Source organism: Sapajus apella, unplaced genomic scaffold, assembly GCF_009761245.1.
Source record: "Sapajus apella isolate SASKATOON/1434 unplaced genomic scaffold, GSC_monkey_1.0 scaffold115, whole genome shotgun sequence".
In the NCBI taxonomy this organism is placed as follows: domain Eukaryota; kingdom Metazoa; phylum Chordata; class Mammalia; order Primates; family Cebidae; genus Sapajus; species Sapajus apella.
The window spans coordinates 735,136-761,524 of NW_022437055.1; the positions used below are offsets into that span (position 1 = coordinate 735,136).

The 26,389-nt window shown below is 49.1% G+C and overlaps 1 protein-coding gene across 7 annotated transcripts in view; it reads left to right on the forward strand.

Moving 5' to 3' along the window:
- Positions 1–26,389, forward strand: part of BCORL1 (BCL6 corepressor like 1) — a 77,100-nt gene that overhangs the window by 41,558 nt on the left and 9,153 nt on the right. For 6 of the 7 annotated variants that reach the window (XM_032260175.1, XM_032260171.1, XM_032260174.1 and 3 more), the window contains 6 exons: positions 1,548–1,628; positions 3,638–4,024; positions 7,453–7,679; positions 11,349–11,570; positions 14,860–15,026; positions 16,815–16,960. In XM_032260175.1, coding sequence (XP_032116066.1) covers positions 1,548–1,628; positions 3,638–4,024; positions 7,453–7,679; positions 11,349–11,570; positions 14,860–15,026; positions 16,815–16,960 — 1,230 coding nt within the window. The remainder of the gene's footprint in view (positions 1–1,547; positions 1,629–3,637; positions 4,025–7,452; positions 7,680–11,348; positions 11,571–14,859; positions 15,027–16,814; positions 16,961–26,389) is intronic. The other variant, XM_032260177.1, reaches the window with a different exon arrangement.

Sequence of the window (26,389 nt, forward strand, 5' to 3'; positions counted from 1 at the left end):
CCCTAACCTGTCCGTTTTGCCACTAATAGTTCCTGGGTGCCCTTATCAGGGAGAGAATCCCCAGCATTCCTGATCTTAGGGGTCCAGGTTTATGGTCTTGCCCATCTGACATGACCACCACTTGCCTCTTCTGGCCTGTTCTTTATTTTTTAGACAGAGTCTCGTTTTGCTTCCCAGGCCGGAGGGAGTGCAGTGGCACAGTCTCGACTCACTGCAGCCTCAACCTCCTGGGCTCAAGCAATCCTCCCACCTCAGCCTCCCGAGTAGCTGGGACCACAAGCATGTGCCACTATACCTGGCTAATGTTTGTATTTTTAGTAGAGACGGGGTTTCACCGTGTTGCCCAGGCTGGTCTTGAACTCCTAGGCTCAAGTGATCTGCCCTCCTTGGCCTCCCAAAGCATTGGGATTACAGGCGTGGGCCACCGCGCCCAGTCTGATTCTTAAATAGCAGTTTTTCTCTGTTCGCTGCTCCTTGTACGCATCTTCCTGCCTCACTCAGTCCTCCAACACTCACTGAGGTTGCCCTCCTCTGGGACCTGCTCCAGCTCAGTTAGAACTTTGTGCTTTTTGTTTTTCGTTTTTGTTTTTGAGATGGAGTCTCACTCTGTCACCTAGGCTGAAGTGCAGTGGCACAATCTCAGCTTACTGCAAGCTCTGCCTCTCAGGTTCAAGTGATTCTCCTGCCTCAGCCTCCCGAGTAGCTGGGACTACAGGTGCATGCTGCCACGCCCAGCTAATTTTTGTATTTTTAGTAGAGATGGGGTTTTATCATGTTGTCCAGACTGGTCTTGAACTCCTGACTTCAGGTGATCTGCCCACTTTGGCCTCCCAAAATGCTGGGATTACAGGCATGAGCCACTGAACCCAGCAGAACTTTGTTGAGATGCAACAGCCTCAGAGTCCTATGGGCAGTGGGGCCTCCTACTTGCCTACTTTCTGTCACACTGTCAGATTGATACTATGCACTGCCTTTTCTTGTATCAGCAAACGTGACCAAACTCCCAGTTTTTAAAAACCGCCTGGAAAAGCTCATTCTTGGGTTTTTTTTTTTTTTTTTTTTTTTTTTTTGAGATGGAATCTCACTCTGTTGCCCAGGCTGGAGTGCAGTGGTGTGATCTCAGCTCACTACAACCTCCGCCTCCCGGGTTCAAGCTATTCTCCTGCCTCAGCCTCCTGAGTAGCTGGGACTACAGGCGTGCTACCACGCCTGGCTGATTTTTGTATTATTAGTAGAGATGGGGTTTTACCATGTTGGCGAGGCTGCTCTTGAACTCCTGACCTCGTGATCCACCCGTGTTGGCCTCCCAAAGTGCTAGGATTACAGGCGTGAGCCACCGCACTGGGCTGGAAACACTCATTCTCTGCAAGAGACACATATGTGATGGCCACATAAGGGGAGCGAATAAATGAAACCCAGAGTAACTGCAGTATAAACACAAACTCTTTTCTTGATCTTTCCCCCGAGCCTCACAGGTGGGCTTTCTGGTCTTTAGGCTCTGATTGTAACATTTCTGCCTTCCGTCCCCAAACCACACATCACTCCAGGTTCCTTGGAAAAGAAAGCAAAGAGCAGTTTCCGTGACTTTATCCCTGTGGTTCTGAGCACCCGCACGCGAAGTCAGTCTGGTGAGTGAGACTAAGGTGATGGCCCCTCTTGGCATCTTCTATGAAAAGAGAGGCTGAAATCTGGTTGAGCAGTTTTGCCATGGGCCCAGGTGTCAAGTTGGGAATTTGATTCACTGTGCCACAATGCCCAGCTCCTTGCAGAGATAAGAGTGTCCTGGGTTGGGGCAGGTGACAAATAGTCCTCAAACATTGCCTACTAGTTGGGGACTCTTTGTTCAACTTTTCAGAGCAGGGATTTGGCATCTCTTGTTGGGAGCTGCCGGTGGAAAGAGGTAAGGCCTGTGCCACTCAGGAAAGCCAGTTCAGCTCCAAGCTTTGGCACCTCGTTGTTACTGGGGCCAATCTCAGGCACAGACATTTAACTTTCGACCTTGGTCTTATTGCCCTATGTGATAGACAGCCTCAAAATTGGAAAAGTCATTGAATCATCAGGGCTGGCAGAATCACATTTGGCCCCCTGAATTTGTATTGATCAACCTCCAGGGACCAAAAAAAGCTAGCCCTTGCTAGCCACCACTACCTTCTGGTATGATGGTATCCACGCTGGTATCCGGGGCTGGAGATGGTTGCCCAAGTTCACCCAGTTTCCATACAAATTGGATAGAATGGGGAAGCAAGGTACAGTGTAAACTCAGTTATCTGACATTCTATTAACTGGCACCTTAGCACATGGCGAGGGAGGTGGTAATTGGGGCTCATAATGATGGCCTGGGGGCCTTGCAAAATCCTGAAGTGTCCTCTGAATCATCAAAAAGCGAGTACATTACAGCCAGTCCTGTTTTAATGTTAAATACGTTGTACTGTATTTGATTCTTTGGAAACTGGTGATCACTTTGTGATCTCTATGATGATTCTGTGTTAACCAGAATATTAGATTAACCAGAACGCTTCGTTCTGCCTGGTCTATATAACGGAAAGTGTGCTGTTTATTTGCTGTCTTTTAGCAGTCTGACTAACTTGGAGCTTTGGTCAAGGGCTGCTGTATTTGCCTCAAACCATTTCTTTCTTCTGCTGACCTCGATTGGGTCTGGGGACTGTTGAGTTAATAGCTGGGCCTTGGGAGAAAGATGGGAATGTCTCACAGCTGCTTCCGAGGAAGGTGTCAACCCTCCTGTGCTGTGAAACCAGACCAATTTAGGATGTACTTTTGTTGTTAGCAGAGTTGAAGGAAAGAGTGGGAAGAGAAAATGGCCTCTTGGCAAGGTGGCTGAGGAAGGCAGGAAAGGTACCATCCATCCTGGAGTGGTAGGGGAGGAGGGGAAAGCGCTTGCCCAGTGGTGAGGAATAGCTACAACCGGGTGGAGTGAGGTGCCTGGGAGGAAGCTCCACCCCTGAGCTCTTGGCAAGTCGGGAGGAGGTGGGGTCATTTTAAGGGAAGTGGGTGTGCCTGGGTGCATTTGGGTGTGACCCAACCAGGCTCTGTCACAGATCACAGGAAAGGGACTCCTTCTTGCTTCGCTTTTCTTGAGACTCTTCTCTTCTGATGATTCTGCTTGGCTGGGGTGGCTCTGTCCCCAGGATTGGTGGTGCCACAAAAGGAATATGTCCTCCCTTGCCCTGCCTGACACCCCAATTGCCCTCTCCTAGCCCCGATTTCCCAGGGACTCGTGGCCCTCTCCTGCCCTTCACAAAATTCTTGGCACCTTGTAAGAACTAACCAAAAGCTTTTGGTATGAATTCAGGTGACACTGTAGCAGGGATGAGTAAGGGTGTGTGTTTTTAATACTTGATGTCGTCTGGTGTATCGGACTCTGTAAAGCACTTACATGTGAAAGATCTTATTTGAGCCTCAAAACAGTCCTGTGAGGTCAATAAGGGGAGAACAGTATCCCCATTTTATATATGAGGAGACTGCACTGAAGGAACTTTCCTGAAGGGTACAGCTAATAACTGGCAGAGCCTGAACCTGAACCCAGACCTTCAAACTCCTAGTCCAGGGCATTCACTTCGACACCATGCTTTGTCCTTTGAAGAAGTACCTGACCATCCTCTGTACATCCCGTCCACAGGAAGCATCTGTAGCTCCTTTGCTGGCATGGCAGACAGTGACATGGGAAGCCAGGAAGTTTTTCCCACAGAAGAAGAGGAGGAGGCAACACCCAGCCCGGCTAAGCGTCGAAAGGTGAGAAAGACCCAACGGGACACCCAGTATCGCAGCCACCATGCCCAGGACAAGTCTCTGCTGAGCCAGGGCCGAAGGCACCTGTGGCGAGCCCGAGAAATGCCCTGGAGGACAGAGGCTGCCCGGCAAATGTGGGACACCAATGAGGAGGAGGAGGATGAGGAGGAAGGCCTGCTGAAGAGGAAGAAACGAAGACGGCAGAAGAGCCGAAAATATCAGACTGGGGAGTACCTGACGGAGCAAGAAGATGAGCAGCGGCGGAAAGGGAGAGCAGGTAAGGCTGGCTGGGGGCACTGCTGTTGCCACAGCTTGTTTGGCTTCTGGGAACCCTCGGGCGTCTCTACACCAGCCAAAGGCTTCGGGACCCAGAGAAACCCGGTGCTATGATCTCCAGCTGCCAGAGGGGGTCACTCAACTCCAGCCGCGGGCCTTTGGCTTTGGGTTGACATTGAATGAGTTCGGACTGACCTGCAGGTGAGCGGAGACATGAAGGCCCAAGCCCTCCAATTTCTTATAGAAGTCTGAACCGGTGGGCAAGGCCTCGGTGACATCCTTGGCATGGGACAACTGGATACCAGGGAGTTCTCTGGTTGGCTTAAGGGAGTCGAGTCTTTTGGGAGGATGGGTTCTCTCTCCTAGAATCTTGGGTTCAAGAAGACAGAGGGCATCGGGGATGCTTGCAGCCTCTAAGCTAAAAAGAAGTACACTCGGTTCTTCAACCCAACAGAAGAACTTCAAGTAGAAACGGGCACAGCATTGCTTTTCCATTAAAGCCGCAATGATTATTCAGAAGCAGAGTGAAGCTTTGAGGTGACCCAAAGTGGCATCATTTTTGTTGGACCTGAGTTGAGAAGGCAGGCAGCCCAAAGAGAAAACCAGGCTTTCTCTGACCACGTCAAATGCTGTGATATACCGTCCCGGAGGCACAGACTGTCACAAGACGCTAATATCACTATGTTCTGCTGAGTACTGTTCAGGCTCATTCCTATAGTGGATTCTAAATGAGCAAAAAGCACATCTCTGGGTTTTATAAGAACACCTCTGTCTCTCACTCTCATTCTCCGACCTCTATCCTGGAAGCAGGAATTGATTGCCTCCTATAATGTATTCATCCTGAGCTGCTGGTAAACATCCACTGTCTCCTTATTAGCTAAAACCGAATAACCCCATATTGAGTGGGTAGTAGATTCCAGGTTTGCTATAATGCAAAGACGGCTTAACCTCATTTCCAGCTCTGTTTAAGTGGAGATACATGTATGATACCCATCTCTACATTCAAGAGAATAATTGAGCTAATTTTCGTCAACTGTGTGACAGATCTGTCTTCTGCTAGAGCAATAATGGATTGGTCAGGAATGAGTTGTCAAGCTGTTGGCCTCAGCCACTTGTGTTAGGATGAAGAGGAGCTTTTTGTATATCACCTAATCTTCTCTAATGGCAGCTGGTTTTCTAGCATGGAAGCTTCCTGTGGAACGTATTGGCGCCTGGAACCAGAAGGACCCTCAAGGTTACCTGGTCCAGTTTGCCACCCAATGCAGAGATAGAGATCTCCACAGCATTATTGACAGGTAGCCAGCTAGCCTTTTCATGAACACACCTCCAGTAATGCAGAGAGCACCACCCATCAAGGCATCTTACTTGATTTGGGGGCAGCTCTAGTTATTGGAAAGTAGGTCGTTCTTCCTCCATGGATGTTTCTAAGGGTTTTGCTTCGAGGCAGCTGGATTTGGCGTGTGGTCTGGTCACTTTCGTCCAGTTCTGATAATGGCATCTTCATGCAGGAATTTGGCAAAGACCAATCTCAGCTCACTGCAGCCGCCGCCTCCTGGGTTCATTTCTCTGCCTCAGTCTCCTGAGTAGTTGGGGTTACAGGGACCCACCACCACACCCAGCTAATGTTTTTTTTGGACTTTTAGTAGAGATGGGCTTTCACCATCTTGGCAGGCTGGTCTTGAACTCCTGACCTTGTGATCCACGTGCCTCAGCCTCCCAAAGTGCTGGGATTACAGGCATGAGCCACAGCGCCCAGTGCCCTCTGACTTTTCTTTTCATCCCGGTCTTGGTTATCTCCCTTCTTGACCTACAGAGCAGGTAGGAAGAACCACTTCCACTCACACACCTGCCACCTCTGTTCTTTAGTCCTTTGTGGGCTACTATAAAGCCTTCACTTCTCTGCAACTGAACAAACACCAGAGCCTGCCCTGCCCTGGGTAAACAAGGTGGGGGGTCATTTCTTTGCCTGTAGCACTGAACACTAATATGACTTCCTCATGTTTCCTGGGGTCCTCACAAGGCATGGTTCTGTTCCTTCCTCTTTGCCTCAGCCCAAATGTGTTGCATCAAAAGCCCGAGTTTAGAACATTCTGGCTGGAAGTGCTATTAGAGACCATGTAGTATAGCAATTCCCAGACAGGTTGTGGGGCCCCGGTAGTGGCCTGGAGCTAGCTGGGAGAAAAGTGGCATGACAGCTGGCCTTCTAGCAACTGTGCATAAACTGGAGCCAACTCCTCATGCTGGAATGATGATTCCCACATCTGGGTCTGCCTTTGGCAATGTCACACGTGAGAGCCCGTGTCAGGGTTCGGGAAGGCGAATTGAGGACTCTTCGATTTCAGATCCTTAATTTCACCAATTTTTAGGCATGGTGCTCATTCCTTTGGGGATGATAACACATGGGCATGGCTCTACCTCAAGAGCTTGTGCTTAAATAACACAGTAGTGATGCCTTACTTGTTATAACATTTTTTGAAAGGGGTTTTGCATGTATTACCTTACTTAATTCTCATACCACTCCTGTGATGTAGATTATATTCTCCCCATTTTACGGATATGGAAACTGAGGCTCAGAGCAATTAGGACTTGTGCCAGCCAGTCACACTATTGATGGCCAAGCCAAAGAGTATTGATCTTGAGAGACGAGGCTAACAAACAATCAGTCGCCCCTACACATGGGGTTAGGACAGACCCTGTGGGATGAAGCTCTTGATAATGGAGTTCCCGGCAGGCCTCTTTGAAATTAGAATGTGCTTTGTTCAGCAAGCTGTGGCTAAATTAGAGATGTTGCTAGTGTGTTCCAGTGACACCAGTGACTTGATTTTCACCCAGAAAGGGCAGCAGGTTTCTGCCCATGACTGCCAGCTAAGTAGGCTCATGGTGCTTTCTAGTTTTAGGGAGTTCCTGTAGCTTTGATGTTTGTGTCCTCGGAAAGTGACAAATGGGGCAGTTAGGTGGGTAAAGCTGAGACCATGAGGACAGCCCTCTACCCTCTCCTCCCTGTTCCCCGTGTACTTGATATTTATCTTCAGCAGCGCCATCAGATTTGCTTTCATACAGGACTGGAGAAAGAGACAAAGGGAATGGGGAAAAAAGTGAAAAGGAATTCTGATTTGCTCTGGGCTATGGGAAAAATCCTGTTAAAATTACCCTCATCTTGGGGCGGCCAGATGGGCCGCCCCCTGCTGGCAGGGCTGGGAGCTGTCTCCTGCTTGTAGAGGAGGGACTTTGATGTTGAAGTACAGTGTGTTCGTTCAAGAAGCATTTAGTGGTATAGTCAGCGCTGCACTAGATATCGATAGCTGATAGTTACACAACTTTGCACTGCAGTTCTAATCTCCAAAGTCCTCTGATTCATCTTAGAGGAAGGCATTGCTTTTCTGTGTTCCATTTCTCTGATATCCATTCTTTCCTGTTTCTTGCCTTCAGATTTAAAGGCCCGTAAGCAGAAGACTTCCTCCTCCCAAAGTTTGGAGCACCGCCTCAGGAACAGGAACCTCCTCTTGCCCAGCAAAGCCCAGGGGATCTCGGATTCACCAAATGGTTTCCTCCCAAATAACCTGGAGGAGCCAACCTGCCTTGAAACTTCAGAAAAGCCATCAGGAAAACGAAAGTGCAAGACCAAGCACATGGCAAACGTCTCAGAAGAGGCAAAGGTGCGTTGCTATCAAGGGGGGGATTGTACAAGGTGTGGGGCAGAGGAGGCAGGAGGGAGGGAGGGGATGGGGAGGATCAAATTAACCCATATTTAGTAAGACATTCTCAAACTAGTTCTCAGAGGGGTGGGGGTGGATTTGAAGAATGGAAACTAAAGTTATGGTTAACTAAGGTCTGGCCCATGATGGCTTTTCCTCTACAATCTTTTTTTTTTTTTTTTTTTTTTTTAGACAGCGTCTCGCTCGAGACAGTGTCTTGCTCTTGTCACCCAGGCTGGAGTACAGTGGCATGATCTCAGCTCACTGCAACCTCTGTCTCCCGGGTTCAAGTGATTCTCCTGCCTCAGCCTCCTGAGTAGTGGGATTACAGGCGCATGCCACCACGCCTGGCTAAGTTTTGTACTTATAGTAGAGAGAGGGTTTCACCATGTTGCCAGGCTGGTCTCGAACTCCTGACCTCAGGTGAGCCACCTGCCTTGGCCTCCCAAAGTACTGGGATTACAGGTGTGAGCCATCTTGCCCAGCCTTCTCTACAATCTTTAGATCTTCTTTGAGTTAAGGAAGAGTTAAAGCATATGGCAGGATGTTGGCCTGAGTAGCTTGCTAATATCGAATCAAGAAGCTTTTGTCTGGGTTTAACTTACTGGAAACAAATCATGGAACTTTCTGAGTCAATCAAGGTGGAAAACAACTTGTAGGAGAAAGGATTGTAAGGTCCCAGACAAAGGTTGATTGAGGGTGGGGCTGAAGGAATTCCACTGGGGCCCAGGTTCTAGCTACTCTTCCCCTCCCCTGCTCCTCAGTTCTTTAGCTTCTCGTGGAAGCACAGGAGAGAGTGAGCAGGTATTCACCAGTACCAGGCAATCATTCCTAAAACTCCCATCCCAAATCAACGTCTCTTTTATGTCTGATATTCATGCTGTTGGTGTTAGGTTGCATGTTGTATCCTTAGAAAAATCAGTCTTTAACTTGGGTGAACTTTACATTTGAGAGAAGTGAGAGTCCAGGTTCAAATGTATACTCATAATATGTGTTTGTCATTGACAGCCAAAACCAAAAAGCCATCTTCAGCTTGTTTTGGTGGCCGTGATTCTTTTTTTTTTTTTTTGAAGAGTGTCACACGCTGTTGCCCAGGCTGGAGTACAGTGGCACAATCTCAGCTCACTGCAACCTCCGCCTCCTGGGTTCAAGCAATTCTCCTGCTTCAGCCTTGTGAGTAGCTGGGACTACAGGCACCTGCCACCATGAGTGGCTAATTTTTATATTTTTAGTAGAGACGGGGTTTCACCATGTTGGCCGGACCGTTTTCAAACTCCTGAGCTCAAGTGACCTGCCCGCCTCGGCCTCCCAAAGTGCTGGGATTACAGGCATGAGCCATCGTGGTGCTCTGGTGGTCGTGATTCTTACTGGGATCCCCGAATGGCACCAGCAAGAGGTGGGAGCCCCAGGTGCTCATCTCCTCTCCTTTCCCCTTCCCCTTCCCAGAACCTCTTTCCAGCTCAGACAGGACTTGAGCTTATTTCCTCATCTGGAAGAATGGAGCTGCTGCTTCATGCCCTTTCTGTCTCACAAGGGTGCTTGGGGGAACAAAGGAAGCAATGTCTGTGACAGGCTTTGATAACCATAAAGTGTTCTCCGAGGGTTGCTGTGCATCATTGTGCTTCGGGCGGAAGCAAGAATGAGGGAACAGAGGCATGGTGTGGCAGGGTAGCAGCGTTCCTTCTCTTGACCCCTTAGAGTAGGAGGACAGGGGTCCAGGGAAAGAGCAGAGAACTCTGGTCTGTGCTAAGCAGTTCATTCATGTTATCACACTTCATTCCCGCAGTGGCACTTGGAGATAGACACCTTCATTATCCTCATTTTGTAGCAGGGAAACTGAGGTTCAAGGAGGTTAAGGGACTCATGTGAGGTTGCTGGGTGGTCCTAAGGACAGAGTTGGGACATGAAGCAGGCCTGTCTGCCTCTGGAGCCCCCCTGGCTCATTCCATATGTCTCTCAGGCTCTGAATGGGTGGCTTCTGTTTGTTTGTATCCGGGAGACACTGCGGGGTGGGGGGCAGTTGGATAGAAAATGCTGCCACCCCAAGCAGCGCTGGCAAAAGGTGGGCATCCCAGGCTCCTGCTCCCACTCCCCTTCCCCAGTGCCTCCCCAGACACTCAGATGGATAGCCCTGGCCCACACAAAGGTAACCAGCGCCGGAGATTTAGCAGCACATGCACATGCTTCTGTCTGGTTATTCTGCCTGGCAGTGCGTCTGCTGCAATGTTTTCCTGGAGAGGTTTTTGTCCCTCCCCATGGCCTTCCTTTCTCTCCCAGTCACCACCACCTGCTCTGGTTGCCCCCATGGCACGGGGCTTTGTAGCAGGAAGCAAGGGTGGGGGAGGGCAGGGAACGCTCCTGCAACACTAAAAGCAGGGCATTGGCCAAGGGCTTCTTCCCACGGGGGCTCAGAGCCAGGGGAAAGGAGGAGGGGGAGGGATCCCCCCACTTATTCTTGCTCCTCCTCCTCCCAGGCAGTTTGCCTCTCTGCTGCTCTCTGGCAGCTTTGGCCCCCAGAAGGGAGAGTCACCCTTTTGTTCCTGGCTTGGCTTAGCGAAACCCTAGGTACTTTACCCAGCATCCTCCAGTCCTGCCATTGTACACTGTATCCTCCTGGCGATAAAGCGGCTTTGTACCCTCATAGCCAGTGCCTTCCTGCTAGGGCTTGTACCTCTCTGCCCTTTCAGGATGGGGACTGATCGTGGCTTCTCGCTGTCTTGGGATTGACCAGAGGAAACAATGCCCCCAGCCCTCATCTCTTCTTCTCTACTGCTCCTTTCCTGACTTGATGTCTTTCTAGGCAACTTTTCTGGCCATCCAGGGCTCTGCACATGGCTGGCTTGAATCAGGCCAACAAATATTTGTTGTAATAATGTGGCCAGGTATGGTAGTTCACGCCCGTAATCCCAACACTTTGGGAGGCCAAGGCTGGTGGATCACCTGAGGTCAGGAGTTCGAGACCAGCCTGGCCAACATGGTGAAACCCCGTCTCTGCCAAAAATACAAACATTAGGTAGGCGTGGTGGCACATGCCTGTAATCTCAGCTAGTTGGGAGACTGAGGCAGGAGAATCACTTGAACCTGGGAGGTGAAGGTTGCGGTGAGCAGAGATCGCATCACTGCACTCCAGCCTGGGCGACAAAGTGAGACTCGGTCAAAAAAAAAAAAAAAAAAAAAAAAAAAGATAGCTGTCTCATTTCTCTTTACTCTCAGAGTTTGCTTCTGCCTATTTACAGATAGGACTTGTAAAAACCTCAATAAATGGGGTTTGAGGCAGGTAAAGCAGGCATGCAGAGTCTTGAGAGAAGCTGGGATATCCCCTCAATCTCTGATTTACAATCCCTGTGGCATTCCTTGGTTTATGGGGTTGAGCATTTGATTCTCCTCATATCTCCCCACTGGCTAGAAAGTCAAGGAAACCTGTGTTGATACTGGAGGGACTTCATATGGTTGGTGTCTGGCCCAGCCTCTGGCCTCAAACCTGACAGTAGTCTTGGCCATTTGGGGTAATGTAAGCAAAGTACAGCACGGACACAGATGAGGAGAGATGGCCTTGGCACTGAGCAGCGATGACCCTGGGGAATAGATAAGCTGCCTGACCTGACCTAGGACTGCATCTGTGCTTTCCAGGGCAAAGGTCGTTGGAGCCAGCAGAAGACACGATCTCCCAAATCTCCCACCCCAGTGAAACCTACAGAACCATGTACACCCTCTAAGTCCCGAAGTGCCAGCTCAGAGGAGGCCTCAGAGTCACCCACAGCCCGGCAGATTCCCCCAGAGGCGCGTCGGCTCATAGTGAACAAAAATGCTGGTGAGACCCTCCTGCAGAGGGCGGCACGCCTTGGCTATAAGGTAAGGAACTTCTCCACTGACCACAGGGTGCCATTGGCCTGAGCATCCATGCTTTTCTCCATGGGCTCTTCTGGTGCTTGAACCAAGGCTGGCCTCCCTCCACTGCCAAGATTGCCTTGCCCCCATCCCTTCAATCTCAGTGTGCGAGAATGCAAGCTTATTTGAATGTCAGCTTGGGATGAATGCAATTGAAACGGTATCATGCAGTATATTCCTAGACCAGGAACAGACTTTTTGGATTTCCATGTTGTCTTGAATTTCTCTGTATGGTGGTTTCCCAACTCAGAAAGGAACGAGGGGTGATTTATTGCTCACTCTTCATCTCCTCCTCCAGCTTCTCCTCATTTCAGTCTCTGGCAGAGGGGCCAGGAGTATGTTTGAGGGGCGAGGTTGAGCTAACCCCACCTTATACTGCTTCCCTATAGATTAGAAAGTAGGCAAGAAAGGAAGCTGGCATTTATTGAGCACTTCTTTTATCATGTTAAGAGTCTTGATTACGTTATATCGTTTAATCTCCACAGTAAACCAATGGAGTAGATTTATTATCCCCATTTTATAGGTGAGAAAATCAAGGTTTTGCAGTGTTCAGTGATATGTCCAAGATCACTCAACTATTATGTACATCAGAGTCTGAATTCAAACCAAGGTCTTTTGATTCCCAAGTGCCAGGGTAGGTCAAGACTGACTCATTCACCATAATTAAATTATCCCCTGGATATTTCCATTGTTCTCCTCTTTTTTTTTTTTTTTTTTTTGAGGCAGATTTTTGCTCTTGTCGCTTAGGCTGGAGTACAATGGTGCGATCTCAGCTCACCGCAACCCCCGCCTCCCAGGTTCAAGCGATTCTCTTGCCTCAGCCTCTTGAATAGCTGGGATTACAAGCATGTACCACCATACCTGGCTAATTTTGCATTTTTAGTAGAGATGGGGCTTCACTGTGTTGGTCAGGCTGGTCTCAAACTCCTGACCTCAGGTGATCTGCCTGCCTTGGCCTCCCAAATTGCTGGGATTACAGGCATGAGACACTGTGCCCGGTTTCCCACTTTTTGTTGAGTGTGTATCTTTGCCCACCATATGGAGTATTTCCTCAGGGTTTGCTCCTAGCAGTGGAGTTGCTGGGTTAGTTACAGAGTGTGCCTTTGGTTTTAAGGCTATCCCTATACCTGATGTGTTTCACACCAGCCACACTCCCAGCCAGGCTGGTCAGCCCTGGGGAGCTGACGTGACAGTGTCTCACTGGCAAGCAGCCCATCTTCCTTTTCTTTTCTTTTTTTTTTTTTTTTTTTTTGAGATGGAGTTTTGCTCTTATCACCCAGGCTAGAGTACAGTGGTGCGATCTCAGCTCACCACAACCTCTGCCTCCTGGGTTCAAGCGATTCTCCTGCCTCAGCCTCCCTGGTAGCTGGGATTATAGGCATGCACCACCACACCTGGCTAATTTTTTAGTTTTAGTAGAGACAGGGTTTCTCCATGTTAGTCAAGCTGGTCTCGACTCCCAACCTCAGGTGATCTGCCCACCTCGACCTCCCAAAGTGCTGGGATTACAGGCATGAGCCACTGCGCCCAGCCAAGCAGCCCATCTTTCATGAGCACCTAGTGTGGGTGCCTGCATAGATGCCGAGGGAGACCTAAAACAAAAATTAAGACCAATCTCTGCCGTTAAGGTTAATTTAATTGTCTTGTACCCTGGGCAAAACCAGCAAACAGGAAACCATCAGAGGGGCCAATGGGACAGGGCTGGAGCATTAGGGCAGCCTGTCAGGGAGGATGGAAGGAGCCCTCTTGGGCCTTGGGGAAGAGGCAAACATCTGTACTGGTGAGGAGGGTGGGAAGTCTCGTGCTTTCTCCCTAGTAAAGGAGCTTGACAATTTCTGTATACTGGCAGCAGCACCCCTGACAAAGGCTACACAGTCGCTCTAGCCAGCCAGCCTGTGAGTGGCCAGGCAGAAGGGTAGAGTGGCCCATCTCCTCAGTGCCCCAGAGAGGACTGGCAATGGTCCAGTGGTGGGGTCCATTGTTTGGAAAGCCAGGCAGCCATTAACGCTGCCACCCTCTCCCCTCCCACCTCAGCCCATTCACCCAGCTTCATCCCTGGTGGGTCCCTGGGATCCCACCTGTAGCCATATCATCATCTCAACCCAAGAAAGGCAAGTCATTAAAGTATGGATGAATGGCACTATTGGATTATCCTTTTTTTTTTTTTTTGAGATGGAGTTTTGCTCTGTTTTCAGGCTGGAGTGCAGTGACACAATCTCGGCTCACTGCAACCTCCGCCTCCTGAGTTCAAGCGATTCTCCTGCCTCAGTCTCCTGAGTAGCTGGGATTATAGGCATGCACCACCACACCCGGCTAATTTTTGTAATTTTAGTAGAGAGGGAGTTTTGCCATGTAGGCTAGGCTGATCTCAAACTCCTGACCTCAGGTGATCTGCCTGCCTTGGCCTCCCAAAGTGCTGGGATTACAGGCGTGAGCCACTGCGCCCAGCCTATTGGATTATTCTGATTTGAGCGGAGGGCTACAACTGACTGTCCTGGCTTGAACATTGGTCCTGCTGAGACTGGCATCCAGGAATAATCCTTAAAACAATTGTCTTCCTTATTCTTGAATTGCCACCGGGGGCCGTGCTTTCCACCACGTCTCATTTCCCTGGTCTGGGGCTGTCTGGCCAAGCTCAGGGAGTCGAAGTCTGAGTGCTTGAGCTCTGGGCAGGCAGGTCAGCCTCTCTGAGGACCTCACCTCAACAGCCACTGCCCAGATGAGTGTCCTTGGACATAAAAAATGTCTTTCCAGGCCGGTGTGATGCCTCATGCCTGTAATCCCAGCACTTTGGGAGGCTGAGGTGGGAGGATCATCTGAGGTCAGGAGTTCGAGAGCAGCCAGGCCAACAAAGTGAAACCCCATCTACTAAAAATACAAAAATTAGCTAGGTATGGTGGCGTGTGCCTGTAGCCCCAGCTACCAGGGAGGCTGAGGCAGGAGAATCACTTGAACCTGGGAGGCAGAGGCTGCAGTGAGCCGAGATTGCACCACTGCCCTCCAGCCTGGCGACAGAGTGAGACTGTGTTTATATATATAAAAATCTCTCCACTGCCAAGGAAACAGCCCAGAGCTGGGGTCCTGGCAATGGTGGCTCAAAACTGATGCTGTTAATGAAAGATTTTGAGGTGTGACTCTGTTATAAAGAGCAGGCTCTGAGACTCCTCAGATATTTGGGGAGCTTTGAGTCTCAGGGGGATAAGTTCAAGAATTAGCCTTCTCTTTGCTCATAGAGCTGTCCCTGTCCCCACAGGATGTTGTTCTCTACTGCCTCCAGAAAGACAGTGAGGACGTGAATCACCGTGACAATGCTGGCTACACAGCCCTGCATGAGGCTTGTTCTCGGGGCTGGACCGACATCCTGAACATCCTGCTGGAGCATGGGGCCAACGTGAACTGCAGCGCGCAGGACGGCACGAGGCAAGAGGGCTGCATCTCCCCCAGTTCGCGTCCTCACTCCCATCTCAGCCCCTCACTCAAAAGACCTTGCTCACTGGCTGGGTGTGGTGGCTCACGCCTGTAATCCCAGCACTTTGGGAGGTTGAGGTGGGCAGTGGATCATGAGGTCAGGGGTTTGAGACCAGCCTCACCAACATAGTAAAACCCTGTCTTTACTAAAAATACAAAAATTACCTGGGCATGGTGGCATGCACCTGTAATCCCAGCTACTCAGGAGGCTGAGGTGGGAGAATCACTTGAACCTGGGAGGCGGAGGTTGCAGTGAGCAGAGACCACATCACTGCACTCTAGCCTGGGTGACAGAGTGAGACTCCATCTCAAAAAAGACCTTGTAACAACCTGAACCTTCACAGCATACCAGACTACGGGTTGCAGAGAGGCCTTGACAGGAGTAGTTTTGGAAAGATTTCTTCGTTTTTTTGAGATGGAGTTTCGCTCTTGTTGCCCAGGTTGGAGTGTGATGGAGTGATCTCAGCTCACTGCAACCTCCACCTCCCAGGTTCTAGCAATTCTCCTGCTTCAACCTCCCTAGTAGCTGGGATTACAGGCACCCGCCACCACGACCAGCTAGTTTTTTTGGGTTTCACTATGTTGCCTAGGCTGGTCTCGAACCCCTGACCTCAGGCGATTTACCCGCCTTAGCCTCCCAAAGTGATGGGATTACAGGCATGAGTCACTGCTTGGAAAGATATCTACAGGCTCGAGAGGGAACCAGTTTAGGGCAGGGGCCAATGAGCTAGTTCCCAGATGGCCAGGCCACATTGGTTACTAATGGGAGGCTGCAGTTGTCTAGGGGGACCTATCTCAGACAGAATAGGAACTGGGAGGCTGACCTGAGGGTAATATTCCAGGTTTGATTTTTGAAATTTGATCTCTAGACACTGTAAGACCTGCTATGTCTTAGAGAAATTGTAACCATTCTCCTCTGTTCTACCAGAGAGCCTACTTGCCTGCTTCCTGGGCAAATTAGAGACAGGAGCTGCAGATCCAGGAGGGTGCTCCGCTTGGGTTCTGCCTGGCGTGTGGAACCCTTCTGCGCATCTCTGCTCTCAGGGAGTCACCCAGGGCCTTCAGTTCATATCACTCTGCAGCTACTCTTTTTTTTTATTTTTTAGATGGAGCCTTGCTCTGTCACACAGGCTGGTGTGCAGTGGCAGTGGTACAATCTTGGCTCACTGCAACCTCTGCCTCCTGGGTTCAAGCAGTTCTGCCTCAGCCTCCTGAGTAGATGAGACTACAGGTGCCTGCTGTGATGCCCAGCTAATTTTTGTATTTTTAGTAGAGACGGGGTTTCACCATGTTAGCTAGGCTGGTCTCAAACTCCTGACCTCGAGTGATCCACCCACGTCGGCCTCCCAAAGTGCTGGGATTACAGGCATGAGCCACCGCACCCAGCTTCCGTGCAGCTGCCTTGCCTTTATCCTAGGTCAGGACCCATTCTCTAGTGAACTCCACAACCACCAGTAGAGCTACATTGTGCCATGGGGACTGTCCCAACATGTGGGGGAAACGTAAGAGAGAGAGTAATGGGAGGGAGGAAGAAGGGGCATGGAGAGAGGAGGAGCTGGAGAGATGGTAGTGGAGAGTTGCAAGGCTACAGGTGGTTCCCCTGTCCTAAGTCTTAACCCATATTACCCCAAGGTTACCTCAGGGTCAGCTCAGATTTTTTCCCTAATGCAGGAGCCTGAACTCTAGACACCCTAGTTCCCACTTGGGCCTTGTTATCCTCACCCTGTATCACCTCCACAGGCCAGTTCATGACGCGGTGGTCAACGACAACCTGGAGACCATCTGGCTCCTGCTGTCCTATGGGGCTGATCCCACACTGGCTACCTACTCAGGTCAGACAGCCATGAAGCTGGCCAGCAGCGACACCATGAAGCGCTTTCTCAGCGGTAAGCGTGGTACTATTGACGCTGTTGTCGTTGGGGCTAGCCTCTGATTCCTGAACTTGTGAGGGTGTCCTCTTCATCTCCTTCCACCCCGAACAGCTTCCAAGAGGGACATCTGCCCTCTTCACATGCTTTCCTTCAAAGATCTCAAGAATTGGCTGGTTGCAGTGGCTCACGCCTGTAATAACCAGGACTTTGGGAGGCCCAGGTGGGTGGATCACAAGGTCGAGAGCTCGAGACCATCCTGGCCAACATGGCGAAACCTGTCTCTACCAAAAATACAAAATTTAGCCAGGCATGGTGGCGCGCACCTGTAATCCCAGCTACTCGGGAGGCTGAGGCAGGGAGACTCACTTGAACCTGGGAGGCAGAGGTTGCAGTGAGCGGAGATTGCGCCATTGCACTGCAGCCTGGGCGACACAGCAAGACTCTGTCTCAAAAAAAAGTAAATAAATAAACAAAGATCTCAAGAATCTCAGTTTGCTTGAAAAAGCCCAAAGGCCATTTCCTCTTATCCCCTTACTGCAAGGGGATAAGAGTGTGCATCCTCTTCAGGGCCTGGGGAGCCCGTAGGGACCCATTTAATAGCTAGGGATCTAAGGTGGGCTTCTGTGTGGGGCAGCAACCCCACTAATAGACCTAGCTGGGGGCAGAATGTGTTGACCTGTGCTTTGAGTGGGATGTCACTTGCAACGAAGTGACACTTAGCATTTTGCTTTTCTGTTGGCAGTTTCTTCTTGTTTGTGATCAAAGTGGAACCCCTGGGACACTTCCCAAAGCTTCATTCTTTACAGTCCTTGCCCGTGGGAACTGCGATGTTCCTGCTGCATCCCAGGGTCCCTCTTCCTTCCATTCGTTTCTTTTCCTCCCTCACCTGCCCCTTCTGGAAAGTGTGTGGTATTGAGGCCCATGGCAAGGGCCACAAGCCAACATGCATTTATTTTCTCATTAGTGGATAGCAGCTGTTTGTCTGCAGTTAGATAGCTCTACAGAGTTGGGCAGAGGGAGGAGGGAAGGAGGGGAGTCTAGCTTGGGCATGCTCAGTAGGAATCTCCTCAGACTTGACCTCTGAATAAAGGAACCCCGCCTCTTAGTGACATCACAGCTTGGCCCTTGCTGTAGCAGTGACTTCTTCAGACTGCCTAAGCCACGGAGCAGCTGGCAGTTGTAGCTCTGAACCTCCTTGGAGGCTGCTGTGTTTGTATTATGGTTAGAACCCCACTCTGGCCAGGAGCCAACAGGAGTAAGGCTTGGCCCAAGGCTGCTCCCTCCTCTCACCCAAGCTTTGGCCCTGGTTAGTTCCGAACCTCTGCACTCCCAGAGATACAGTTCCAGGCTCCCAACCAGGGGCTCATTTGTTTATCCAACAAAGGTTAACTAAGTAGTTGATGATGGAGGAAGAAACAAAGGGGACCTAAGTAAAGGTCCCTGTGGAAGGGGAGGACTAGGTAAGGGGCGACGGGGATAATGGGAGGCTGTCACGGGAGATCTTGACTCCTGCCCAGATACCCTCCACCCAGGTCCAAACCTTAGAGCATGGGCCTCAGGCCTGCACAGCCTTACTAGCCTCTCCCAGGCTGGGGCAGGATGGCTGCCTTTTCTGTTTTCCCTCCCTCCAGCTCTGCATTTCCAAGCTGCTGTCCTTGAAGGGCAGAGCAGCTTTGGGATGTTCATCCAGGTATTTGTCCTGGGCCAGTGGTGACTGTTGTTTCCCTTAGCCGAACCATTCCTGGAGGGCTTGGCTCCCTCCCACATGCCATGCACACATGCACTCTCTCTTAACACACTTCCACATTTATCTTCACACCATTGGATTCCCAGGAAAATCTGAGACAAACAAGCATCCAGAGCACCTCGATATGACAAAGGCGCCACTAGAGAGTGCTGTCCTGAGAGTCTTGGGGCTCCTAGATCTAAATAACACTCTGACCACCTTAGTAAGGGGATGAACTCTTTGCTTCCCCAATCCCTTCTCTAAAACCCCAAAGGAGTCAGAATATGGAAACCATTTTAAGTAGTTAAAAAATGAGAAATAGGCCAGGCGCAGTGGCTCACGCCTGTCATCCCAGCACTTTGGGAGGCTAAGGTGGGAGAATTACCTGAGGCCAGGAGTTTGAGACCACCCTGGGCAACATACGGAGACCTTGTCTCTGCAAAACAATTTAAAGAATAGCCAGGTGTAGTGACTGTACTCCAGCCTGGGCAACAGAGTGAGACAGTGTCTCAAAAAAAAAAAAGGAGAGAAATAAACATGTTTCTCTCATCTTTCTGTCTCCTCATCCCAACTACTAGCCAGCTTTTGGTTTGGTTTTGTTTTTGGAGATGGAGTCTCACTCTGTCACCCAGGCTGGAGTGCAATGGTGCGATCTAGGCTCACTACAGCCTCTGCCTCCCAGGTTCAAGTGATTCTCCTGCCTCAGCCTCCCGAGTAGCTGGGATTACAGGCATTTGCCACCATGCCTAGCTAATGTTTGAATTTTTAGTAGAGACAGGGTTTCGCCATGTTGGCCAGGCTGGTCTCGAACTTCTGCTAGCCCCCTTTCTGACACCTCTTGAAACTAACTTGAATGCCAGTGTATGTTGCAGAATTCAGAGAAGACGTTTCTTAACTCTAATACTTCAGGGTGTGTGTGTGTGTGTGTGTGTGTGTGTGTGTGTGTGTGTGTGTGTGTGTGTATTTAAGACAGTCTTGCTGTATTGCCCAGGCTAGAGACTCCAGCACTTCCTAGCTATCCTGACTGAGCACCTTTATTTAGACTTGTTAAAATTTTACTAGAGACAGGGTCTCACTCTGTCACCTAGGCTGGAGTACAGTGGTATGATCATAGCTCAGGGCGGTTTCAAACTCCTAGCTTAGGCAATCCTCCTGCCTCAGCCTCCCAAGTGGCTAGGACCACAGGTGTGTGCCACCGGTCCCAGCTAATTTTGTAGTTTATCTTTTTGTAGAGATACAGGGTACTGCTATGCTGCCCAGGCTGTTCTGGAACTTCTGTTCTCAAGCTATCCTCCTGCCTTGGTCTCCCAAAGTGCTAGGATTACAGGTGTGAGCCACCATGCCCGGTCTTCCTTTAGGCCTGTTGCTCAATTTATGGGCATGGAGCTGGCTTAATAATGGGAGTCAGGAGCCGGTGGGTTGCTATAAAGCATGCCAGCTCTTTTCCATGCAAAGGCAGTCTGGGACCTTGGCCTACCACCCCAGGGAGGCAGGCACTGGCAGGAGTCAGCGGGCTCCCACACAGCAGGGGGCACTTAGGCTCAAAGGCTGTTTGCGGGCTATGTGAGAGGACAATCCTCAGGGAATTTTTAAATAATTGAGGTAAAATTTACCTAACATAATCATTTTAAAGTGAACAATTCAGGCCAGGCACGGTGGCTCATGCCTGTAATCCTAGCACTTTGGGAGGCCAAGACGGGTGGATCACCTGAGGTCAGGAGTTCAAGACCAACCTGACCAACACGATGAAACCCTGTCTTTACTAAAAATACAAAAGTTAGCTGGACATGGTGGTGTGTGCCTGTCATCCCAGCTACTCGGGAGGCTGAGGCAAGAGAATCGCTTGAACCCAGGAGGCAGAGTTTGTAGTGAGCCAAGATCACACCACTGCACTCCAGCCTGTGTGACAGAGTGATACTCTGTCTCAAAAACATTAATTAATTAAAATAAATAAAAAATAAAGTGAACAATTCAGTGCTATTTAGTACATTCCTTTTTCTTTTTTTTCTGAGACAAATCTCACTCTGTCACCCAGGCTGGAGTGCAGTGGTGCGATCTCAGCTCACTGCAACCTCTGCCTCCCAGGTTTAAGTGATTCTCCTGCCTCAGCCTCCTGAGTAGCTGGGACTATAAGTGTGCGCCACCATGCCCGCCTCATTTTTGTATTTTTAGTAGAGATGGGGATTCACTATGTTGGCCAGGCTGGTCTCCAACTCCTGACCTCAAGCGATCTGCCCACCTCGGCCTCCCAAAGTGCTGGGATTACACGTATGAGCCACTGTGACTGGTCCATTTAGTACATTCCTAATGTTGTGCAGCCAACCTCAGGGGCTGTTTGGATGCCTTGAGCTGAGTGTTTGTCTCTCATTTTTCATGCCTCCCTGGCAAATCTCCAAGAACCACCAGGTAGGGTGGTAGGGTGGCTGCAGGGATCACCTGAGCATGGAAATGGGAGGCTGGGGCAGCGTTTCCCTCCACCGCTCTACGTCCTCAGCCCCTACACCTGGATACCTTGACATGGACTTCTGATTTTCATTTTTTTACCTTGCCATCTGGCTGAGGTCTTACAAATGCTTTTGGCTTTTTGTCCCCAGGCATTTGCCTGATTAGACCCTCTGTCGATTAATCATCTTCATTCTCCCCTAGTGGAGTCCCACTGGGCAGAATATGAAGGAGAATCCCAGTAGGGTGCACAGGGCTCCATTTTCAGCGGGAGGAAAAGGTGAGCATGAGCATCAGGGTTATGCCTCATGTAGACCTCCCCTGGCTTTGTACAAAGGCCCCTGTTCTGGGAAAGTTGTCGGGGAATCAAATTCTTTTCTCTTTTCTCACTCTCGTTGTCCAGGCTGGAGTGCGATGGCGCAATCTTGGCTCACTCCAACTTCTGCCTCCTGGGTTCAAGTGATTCTCCCTCAGCCTCCCAAGTAGCTAGGATTACAGGTGCCCTCCACCATGCCCAGCTAATTTTGTATTTTTAGTAGAGATGGAGTTTTACCATGTTGGTCAGGCTGGTCTTGAACTCCTGACCTCAGGTGATCTGCCTGCCCCCGCCTCCCAAGGTGCTGGGACTACAGGCATAAGCCACTGCACCCAACAGTAAATCCTTTTCTAAGTACAAAGAAATGTCACTATTTTCAGGTATCCTGCAGTGAGTCCTTTTATAAAGCAGAAGATGGATAATCCATCTGGGTTGTAAATGTAGATTTTCTTATATTGGGTTGGCTTAAGGTGAGGCCCATTTCTCCTGAGATTATGAAGGATGGAGTGGTACTCCTTTATTCATTTATTCATCCATCCATTTAGTGAGCACCTATTAGATTTCACATGCTGTCCTGGGTACAGGAGGCCAGACAGTGAGCCCTTTCTACCTCATGCTTGAGCTTGAAGTACTGAGCCATCCAAACTCCCTGAGAGGCCTTTGGAAGGCCTCCCCCTCCAGCCAAATTACAGGCAGGTATGTGACTGATATACGTTTGTCCCTTTGAAGAAGAGAGCAATATCCAAGGTGGCTGAAGGAAAACAGACTTGTTTTTCCTCGTCTATTGGAAAGAATGTCGGGCTTGCCCGGAGTTGATGCAGTTTAGTTCGGGACATTAGAGGAAGTATCAGGATGCTCTGCCTTCCACCGACGAAAGGGTTAGCAGTTTACCACTTGAGGTCACTTAATCACAGCTTTTTTTTTTCCTGCTAGAGACCTCTGCCGTATGACCCCATGTTGAAGACCACTTGTTTTTTTGTTTTTCTTGCCTTTTTGTGTCCCATAGCTGGTGAGTTAGAGGAGATGGGGAGGGGTATGATTCAGACCCTGAGAAATAGACAAACTGCTGGGGCAGCCTCTTGAATTGAGCTGAGAGGCTATATTCTTACTACAAGGCCCGAGGGTGCTATTTATTTATTTATTTATTTACTGACAGGGTCTCACTTTGTTACCCAGGCTGGAGTGCAGTGGTTCAAACTGGGCTTACTGAAGCCTTGACCCCCCGGATTCAAGCAATCCTCCTGCCTCAGCCTCTCGAGTAGCTGGGATTACAGGCACACATTACCACACTAAATTAATTTTTATATTTTTTGTAGAGACAGGTTTTCACTATGTTGCCCAGGCTGGTTTTGAACTCCTGAGCTCAAGCAATATGCCTGCCTTGGCCTCCCAAAGTGCTAGGGCTTACAAGTGTGAGTCACTGCACCCAGCCTCTGCAGGTGCTTTTTAAATAAATAATTTATCGAGATGAAATTCATGAAACATGAAACATTAAATTAACCATTGAAAAGCAAATAATTAGGCTGGTCACATTGGCTCATGCCTGTAATCCCAGCACTTTGCGAGGCTGAGGCGGGTGGGTCACTTGAGCCCAGGAGTTCAAGACCATCTTGGGCAACAAAGTGATTCCTCATCTTTACAACAACAACAACCAAAATTAGCCAGGCATGTTGGCACACACCTGGGGTACCCGCTCCTTGGGAGGCTGAGGCAAAAGGATCTCTTGAGTCTAGAAGGTCGAGGTTCAGTGAGTTGTGTTCGTGCCACTGCACTCCAGCCTAGGTGACAGAGCAAGACTTTCTCAAAACAATAAAAACAAAGCAAATAATTCAGTGACATTTAGTATATTCACTACTTTGTGCAGCCACCCCTATCTAGTTTCAAAACATCTTCTTTCTTTCTTTTCTTTTTTTTTTTTTTTCAATTAAATAAGTTTATTGGGGAAAAAAATCACTTTGAGCACCAAAGCAAGAAAACTATTATTCAATCAGTTTCCCAGATCACATGCAAAGAACACAGATGCTCAGGGTGGGCCTGGCAGATGGTCCACAACCAGCGGCTGCGTTCAGCTGGAATGGACCGGGGTCCCACAGTGTTTGTGCCACAAGTCAATGGCCTTGCTCACTTTCTTGCCCAGGCTGGAGTGGTATAGTGGTATAGTGGTATAGTGGCAAGATTTTGGCTCACTGATGCCTCCACCTCCCAGGTTTAAGCGATTCTCGTGACTCAACCTCCCGAGTAGCTGGGATTACAGATGTGCACCACCACACCTAGCTAAATTTTGTATTTTTAGTAGAGATAGGGTTTCACCATGTTGGCCAGGCTGGTCTCGAACTTCTGACCTTAGATCACCTAAGTGCCGGGATTACAGGCATTAGCCCCCACGCCCAGCCTCCCAAACATTTTCATCACCCTGAAATAAAAGCCAATAACCATTAAGCAGCTGGTCCCCATTCCCCCTTCCTCCCTGCACTCCACAACCACTAATCTCTCAGTCTTTATGGATTTCCCCATCCTAGACATTTCATATCAGTGGAATCATACAGTATGGAGACTTTTGTGTCTGACTTCTTTCATGTAGAATACTGTTTTCAAGGTCTAGCCGCGTATTAGCAGGTTTCAATTCCTCATTCCTTTTTATGGCTAATATTCTCTTATGTGGATATAGACACCATTTTGTTTATCCATCCATTGATGGACATTTGGGCTGTGTTCCCCTTTTGGCTGTTTTGAATGGACCTGCTGTGAGCACACATATACAAATACTTGTTTGAGTATATCCATTTTCAGTTCTTTTAGGCATATACCTAGGAGTGGAATTGCTGGATTTAGGGTACTTTTTCAAGGAAGGGATAAGAGAAAAGGGCTGAAAGCGTGGCTGGGGTGGTGAGAATCAAGGGAAAGGAAGGTCCCTCTTCATCCGGACTGTATGTGAACGTCCATGAGGAAATGGAAATGGAAATGCACCATCGACCAAATCTTGGAGCTCCTCCTGCATGCCACTCATGGGCCTGTTTCAGCTTTAGCATCTTTGCTCGTGCCAATTAACTTTTGCCTATCTCAAAAAGGCAAATTCACCTGCAAATGACAAAGATTGGTAGTCAGTGAAGAGAATTAGAGGAATGTGCCCCAGGCTTTGAAGGCAGTTCCCAGAGAGGAGCCCCAGGAATGTGGTGAGCCAGGGCTGCTCTGATGGAATCCTTGTGTGACCTCTCGTGGGGGAGGGGGACAGCAGTCATTTGAATGCATATGTTTCAGCATGTTGGTTAAGCACGCACTCTCTAGTCTCACCTTGTAGGAATTCCTCCCTCCCTTTCTCTCCATATATTTATTAAGCTCTTACTATGTGCCAGGCACTGGGCTTAGGTATGGCAGAGGCAATGGTGAACAGGACGGGCATGGTCCCTGTCGTTTTAGAACTTACGCTCTCACTCCATAATCTCCCATGACACCTAACACAGGGCTAGGCGCACCAACGTAACTGACAAATGTTTCTGGAAGAAACTACTTCCAACCCTCAAGTGACATGGGGTACAGAGGAGCACCTGAGCTGGCAGCAGGACTGTAGTCGTTTTTCAGGGAGTACATAGATCTAATGTACGTGACTAGAGGTTTCCCGCTCTGGTTACTCAGCCATGACTCTGAAAGCTTCTCCCTGGTTGCCGTTTCCTTCTGGGGAAACCCTTCATCACCTAGAAGGTTGCTAAAGAAATGAGTTATTTCAGTAGCCCACAATGCTAATAGGTGTTGTTATTGACAGGATGATCCCAAAGGGATATTGGGTCATGGTGGTGCTTCCCATTGGGGGAAACTAGCTCTGCTTCTTTCAGTTGACCACCAACTTCCTCCTGGAATTTGCTTTTCAGGGGGCACCCTCACCTCACCTGTGCCCTTTGGACTCTCTCCTGTCTGGTTGCCCAGGTGTCACCTGAAGGCTGGTGGCAGTCATACACAACTAAGTCAGCTCACCAGTTGTACTGGGTGGCATATTGGCTGAGCCACAGATGATACAGTGGGATTTCTTGTGAAAGCCACTGGACCTGCTTTGTGTCCAGGTAGGACTAAGAGGTGAAATAATTCTACTAGATAGTGCCTAGCTAGGAAATGAGGAGGCTAAGGAGTGGCCTGATGTCTCTCTGTAGAGCAAGTAAACAAAAGATTGTTAAAACTGTTTTATTGTGGTCAGATATACAGAACCCAAAGTATACTATTTTAACCATTTTAAAGTGTACAATTAAGTGGCTGTAAGTGCATTCACAATGTTGTGCAACCACCGCCACTATCTAGTTTCAGAACTTTGTCATCATTTTAAAGGAAAATTCCGTCCCCATTAAGCATTCACTCCTCCTTCCCCCTCCCCCCAGGCCATGACAACCACCAATCTGCTTTCTGTCTCTATGGGTTTGCCTTTTCTGGACATTTCATCTTGATTGAATCATACAATATGGGACCTTTGGTGTCTGGCTTGTATCATGTAGCATCCACACGGGTAGTGTGTGTCAGAATCTCTTTTAAAGGCTGAATAATATTCCACTGTATGGATATACCACATTTTGTCTGTTAATCCATTCACCCATTGATGGATGTTTGAGCTGTGTCCACCTTTTGGCTGCCATGAATAGAACTTCTGTGAATGTGCACACAGACAGGTACTTGTCTGACAACCTGTTTTTAGTTCCTTTGGGTAAATACCCAGGAGTGAGATTGCTAGGTCATATGGTAATGCTGTGCTTTACCTTTTGAGGAATGACCAAACTTTTCCACAGCAGCTGAACCATTGTATATTTCCATCACAGATTTCATCAGTTGATGGACATTTGGATTGTCTCCATCTTTTGGCTTTTGTGAGTAGAGTTGCTGTGAACGTTCATGTATAAGTTTTTTTTTTTTCTTCCTGTTGATATGCATTTTATTTTCTTTTTTTTTTTTGAGACAGAGTCTCACTCTGTTGCCCAGGCTG